Source organism: Vicia villosa, linkage group LG7, assembly GCF_029867415.1.
Source record: "Vicia villosa cultivar HV-30 ecotype Madison, WI linkage group LG7, Vvil1.0, whole genome shotgun sequence".
NCBI classification, from domain to species: domain Eukaryota; kingdom Viridiplantae; phylum Streptophyta; class Magnoliopsida; order Fabales; family Fabaceae; genus Vicia; species Vicia villosa.
The window spans coordinates 106520460-106527266 of NC_081186.1; the positions used below are offsets into that span (position 1 = coordinate 106520460).

Below are 6807 nucleotides of genomic sequence, written 5' to 3' on the forward strand. Positions count from 1 at the left end.
GTATTCACCTATTATTATTATTTAATTTATTGAATCTTGTGAAAATTGTGTTTTCACCTATTATTGTCCGTGTTTTTTTTACCAATAACAAATATTTGAAATATTTATAACGGATAACATTTTATCATAAAAATATTACTAACCTTTTATTATTGTCATTAAATTAGTGCTTCTAATTTCTTATACTCATTCAATTAATATTTCCGTTAAATTATTATGTTTTTTATAAAATAATATATGTATAGGTATTTGTCATTGGAATTAAATGATAAGTTTATAATTACCGTTAAATTAAAAATTTTCTTTCCTATGAATATCGTGATGTTTTTATTACTAAATAAAAATAAATTTATTGAAGAAGAAATTAAACATAATATATTATATATTATTGAAGAATATATTTATTAAAGGAAATTTATTGTTTTCTAACTAAACAAAATATATATTGAAAGATAAATTAATCTTGGAAGGAGAGATTATAAACTAATAAATTATTTAAAAGTAAATCATATTACTTATTGAAGGATACATTATAAAATAATATATAAAATATACTATGCTAAAAATAAAATATAAATAAAAATAGTATATAAAATAATATATAAAATATAGTAAATAAACTATAAATATTAAATTTGAGGTAAAAAATAATTTTAATTACTATACTAAAAAATTGAGGTAGTTATGAAAATTTTAAAAGCACAATTATGAAAATGTTCCAATAATATATTGAAGAATATATTTATTAAAGGAAATTTATTGTTTTCTAACTAAACAAAATATATATTGAAGGATAAATTAATCTTGGAAGGAGAGATTATAAACTAATATATTATTTAAAAGTAAATCATATTACTTATTGAAGGATACATTATAAAATAATATATAAAATATACTATACTAAAAATAAAATATAAATAAAAATAGTATATAAAATAATATATAAAATATAGTAAATAAACTATAAATATTAAATTTGAGGTAAAAAATAATTTTAATTACTATAGTAAAAAATTGAGGTAGTTATGAAAATTTTAAAAGCACAATTATGAAAATGTTCCAATAAATCATGTTATTCTATATATAAAACATTTACTTATAATAAATTTGTAATAAATCTATACAAATCTATACAATTATAAAAATATATAATTATTGATTTTATTTGATTAATTAGATCATATAATATTTATAAAATAAATACTAAAGTTATTAGTATTATTATCAAATATTGAATATTAGGATTTCGAAGATATTTTTGAGAAATAACATGCGTGAAAAGTATCAACAAATTAAACATTAAGCCTAATATATATATACAACAACAAAACTGTCATTTATTTGTTTAATAACAAGAATATGGAACACTTATAATAATGACACATATAAGAGAGCAGTTACAAATATAATTTTTAGCTTCCCAAATTAATAAAGAGTTTATAAATCCAACAAGACTTCACAATAATTCAAAAAATAATTTACGAATTCCCTAATTAAAGTGTAACTGTTATAAGATACTATACACTAAATCATCAACAGTTACATTTGCTTGGAGCAGTTATAAATATTTTTAAAGTATTGTTTAAGTCTTTCTTTTTTTATTTCTAATGAAGAGTTTTTGAAGAATAGAAAAAGGTTAAAAAAAATAAGAATTCAACAAAATTATTGAAGTTATTTTTGGATATATTAATATATGCTAATTTGATTTTTTGGAAAAAAAAAGTTAAAAATATTGAATCCAATAAAATTATTTAATTTAATTATTAATAATATAAATGTATGTTTCTTTTACCTTGCAAAATGGAAACAGTTACATATGAAAACTTTATCAATTCGACTTTTCAATTTATCAAAATCCACAAATTTCTTTGAGAGTTGCAAAAATAGTAAACAGTTAAAACTGCTTTATAATATGTTAATGGTCACATAAGCTTTAAAAAGTTAATCACAAATTTATTCCAAAATTGAATTTGAAAGAAATACAAGAATATAAAACATTAGGAAAAACGTGAGAATCTTTTCTAAAATTAATAATCTTTTAAAACAATTTAATACACATAAAAAGTAATAAGTTTAAATTAAATAAAATATCCAAATATCTTTAAAATATCTAGAGTATTTATAACTTCGTATCTTCAAAATAAAATAATAATAATTTATACGTATTATAAGTTTAGGGCTATATATATATCTTCCATCTCAACCTAAATTCTCTTATCCTAAATTTTAAAAGATGAATACTATTCACATTCTATTTTTCATTTTTGCATTTCTCTCATCATACACCTTTCATACTATTTCTTCTGCCACTGATTTCTGTGTAGCAGATTTATCACTTCCCAAAACCCCTTCAGGATCTTATCCATGCAAACCAGAAGCAAATGTAACTGTTGATGATTTTGTGTTCTCTGGCTTAGTAGAGGGAAAGCCAGTAGCACCTTTTAACAGCGGATTAACCTCCGCAACCGTCGCAAATTTACCGGGTCTTAATGGACTTGGTATTGCTGCAGCAAGAGTAGACGTTGGTGTAAACGGAACTGTACCAATTCATAGTCATCCAGATGCAAGTGAATTAATTATCATTGTTGAAGGTGAATTAACTGTTGGATTTATTACACCAGCAAAAGCTTATGTGAAAACTGTTAAACCTGCTGATGTTATAGTTATTCCAAAAGGACTATTGCATTTTGTGATTAACTCTGGTAAAGAAAAAGCTGTTACTTTTGGAGCTTTAAGTAGCTCAAGTCCTGGTGTGCATGTAGCTGATTTTCTTTTATTTGGGAATGACTTACCAACTTCTGTCATTGCACAAACTACTCTACTTGATGTGTCACAAATTGAGAAACTTAAGGCTGCGTTTGGCGGCAGTGGATAGAATTGCTTAGTTATATGCTCGTTTGAAAATAAAAATTAATGAAAGTCTTAAATTATATCAATGGTTTTTTATTGAACAATTTGCTTGTTATCAAGACTCAATATCTATAACATCTTACTTCAATTTAATCTAAAGAAATTCTTGCTTACATCTATATAGATTTTCATCCCTTACATTCGCTTGACATATATATATATATATATATATATATATATATATATATATATATAAACCAACAAAATCACGAATATCGATTTCAAATTTTTTTGGAATCAAGAAGATGGTATATTAACAACAACGTAATCCAAATCCAAAAAGAGAGAGGGAGCCAAAACCAATATTCTCTAATTTGGAGTTCAACATACGGAGGAGGAAGATCTTACAAAATTTAGAAAAGCATTCATTAGAATGGCGGAGAACCTGAGAATGACCTATAATATTTATGAAGTCTTCAATACTGAGGGATACTTTTCTATAGAAGTGACTCTCTGAGGTGCAAACTTATGCCTTTGTGAAATAAGGGAATGGAGACCGGAGGATATGGATAATGAACATACAACATGACTTAGATGATATGGGATACCATGTCATGCATGGTCTCCTAAATCCTCAGACTTCAATACTTCGTTGATATGAACTTATGTGTGTTATGATGACCAAACTAGAAGTTGGATATGCACACACTTGATTACAAGTTGGATGCATTCTAAGCATGCAAATTGTATACGCTAGCGAAAGCAGTGATAATCATAGCATCAACAATCAATCTTGGTGAAGGCATGTTTGACATTCGAGACGGATCTCTACCTTCTTGTATGGGACCTGGACATGCTGGATTTTTTATATTTTGAATAAACAATCTTGATATTATGCAAAGATTTATTGCATACAATGTATTTGTGATACTCTGGATAAATAATCTAACCATTTTAAAAAATAAAAAATTACTCTAACCCCTCAGTTTTGGTTTAAAATCGAGGGGTTAGAGTAAAATATTTTTTTTTTTAAAAATTGTTACATTGTTTACCTAGAATATTAAAAATACATTGTATGCAACAAATATTTTACGCGACCTGCTCATGCTGTAATTTTAATATTCTGGGTAAACAATTTGATATTCTGCGAAGATTTGTTTCATACAATGTATTTTTAATATTCTAGGAATAAATGATTTTACTTTAACCCCTCGATTTTATTGAAAACCGAGATGATAGTTAAGTGTTTCTTTCACTATTTTCATTCAACGACCTTAAACAAATCTCTTCCATCCATATAAAGGTTATCAACACTCAAGAATCCACCATTAGTGATCCGTGTGAAACCAAAGGGACGTCCATTATATATATATAAGTTCTCTTACGATATTGGAAATCTAATGAAACAAATGAATCACTTGAAACATAAGGAAACTTGAAAAAGTTCTCTTCGATGGATTGCAATAGTAGAAAATCAATTGAGTTCAAGGTTTGTTCTATTAAATTTTTATTTATTTCAAAAATATTTTTGATTATTAATATTAATTATCTTACCCATTTTTTTACCATAAATAAATTCATACAAGATCTGTAAAAAATATCCTTTAACAAACTTTTTGTTTTGTTTTGAGAAAAAAGGTTCCCAATATTTGATCGAGCCCAGAATATTAAAGAATTAAATATCCAACATATGATCTTTATGGACAATTAATGTAATATTCTTTGTAAATACTGTAACGAGTTTTATTAAAAAAAACTAATGTCCCTTAGGTTTTTATGATAAACGAGATAAAAAATGCGCTAGTTTTTGTAAATAATAAAAGTGCACAAATTGGGGTTCGAGTCCATGCCATAATAAACTTTTATCTTGGTATTTTAAAAATCGAGGTGTTAAGTCATTATTTTTCATGATGCCCTTCGCTACCTCGATTCTTTTACCGATGTAAAATGTATTGGGCGTCCGATGTTAGAAATGCTTTTTGTAATAGTGACGATTTCGGCACATAAAGTATTATTGTTGGACGCAAACAAGAAATGAGAAAAGATGGGGATGTAGGGAAAACAAAAAAAAGGAATTAATTGTCTTTAGAGAAAGAAATGATGAAAATCTTGGTCTAGAAGGTAGGGGACAATGTGAAGAAAAACAAGAAAGTCAATCAATTAAAAAAATCCAAGATATGGGGAAAGCCAATCGTTGAGCTCAAGAAACGTGGGAAAATGAAAAAGAAGAGTCATCATATAATGCACTTCTCAGTAAGGTTGTGAACCTATGTGTAATCAACGGGATTAGTAAGAAAATGATGTGGATTGTGGAGAGTTGTTGGATGTGCCTGTATTTGAGATTAACAAAAGGATAATTCTTGTGTGTTGATATGATTGTGGAAGAAAAGAGTTCCCTTTGTGGTGGTCGGTCGGAATCGATATGGTTGGTCCACTATAGTTCCCTCCAAGCCCTTGTTCGCACGTAGCTTAAGAGAGTTTAGTATATTAGAAGAAAAAAAAAAGGAAGTTCTGCCTAAATCAATAATTTTAATAAACATAAATAGTAATATAGGTTTCAAAGTACAGTATTCAAGTATCTTCAAAATAATAATTTCAAATTAATTAAAAGACTAACCAATAAATAAGATATTTTGTTATAAAAATTAATAATATAATAATCGAAAATTTAAAAATTTAGAAATTAAAAGATCTTCTTTTCATAACAATAAAAAGTTACTTTATAATAATGAAATGATTGTATTTTAAACCTACAAGAGTTATATTTTATAAAAACTAATAATGTAAGGATGAGATAGCTAAACTCATACGTATTATTTGAGTTTATATATCAAATATTTTTTAAAAAATAAATCATATTCTAATGTTACATATTATATATATATATATATATATATATATATATATATATATATATATATATATATATATATATATATATATATATATATATATATCCTTAATATATTAAAACACAATATTACGTACCATTTTAAGCGCCTAAATGCAATCAATTCCCGCCTAAACCTATTTACTTAATATTTGCAATTTTTTTCTATCTCAACCACATTTATTGGAAAAAACAAGAACATGTTTGTTGTTAATGTATTTCCTTTTTTTTTCTCAACCATTTATTCTCTTTTCAATAGATGTGATTTAATTATTAATTATAATTATAAATTATAATAAATTATAAACCATTTCCAAGGAGCCCTTCTATATTCTTTTTTATCCCAACTACTTACACTCTCATTCTATATTCCTTTTTTATCTCAATCACTTATACTCATTTTCTTTAACCCCACGTTCACCTCTTAAAAAAATTGACATATCAATTCATTATTATTAAATTGATTAATTGTTTAGTAAATAAATTTTTCATCCCATTAAATTATAATAATTACAAATCTATTTCATCAATTTAATTTATTTATTATATTATTATTTTTTATTATTCCCTTTTTTATATCAATTATTTATATTCTTTCTCCTTTTTTATCTCAACCATTTATATTCCATTTATATTTTATAAATAGCTCAATATTTAAAATTACGATTTAATTTATATTCTATATTCTTTCTCTTAAATTATATTTTATAAATAGCTGAATATTTAAAATCACTTAATTATTTTTAACAACATATTTTTAAAAAAACTTTGATTTAAAAAAAATTATATATTTAATGTAAGTAACAATTTAAGATTTTGATATTTTTAACTTAACTAGACGTCTACCCGTGCGATGCACGGTAAACTCTATTAAATTGTTATTTATAATTATTATAATTTAAAGAAATCGTGTCGAATATATTGCTATAGATATTTTCAATATATTTTAAAATATTTCTTTATAAATGATAAATTTAAGTTGTATTTATATCTTGACATTTATTCGTAGTTATCAATAATTTTAAATTATTTTTAAAAGTGTGTTCCCTTCTCTAATTTTGCAATTT

At 24.5% G+C, this 6807-nt stretch overlaps 1 protein-coding gene across 1 annotated transcript; it reads left to right on the forward strand.

Moving 5' to 3' along the window:
• The first annotated feature begins 2233 nt into the window (after positions 1 to 2233).
• LOC131616427 (auxin-binding protein ABP19b-like) lies at positions 2234 to 2936 on the forward strand. The gene has a single exon (XM_058887757.1). It carries the CDS (start codon positions 2234 to 2236, stop codon positions 2873 to 2875), a length of 642 nt encoding a protein of 213 aa, XP_058743740.1. The 3' UTR covers positions 2876 to 2936.
• Positions 2937 to 6807: the final 3871 nt, after the last annotated feature.

Coding starts and splice junctions, on each gene's coding strand:
- LOC131616427 (XM_058887757.1), top strand. CDS start 2,234: ATGAATACTATTCACATTCTATTTTTCATTTTTGCATTTCTCTCATCA.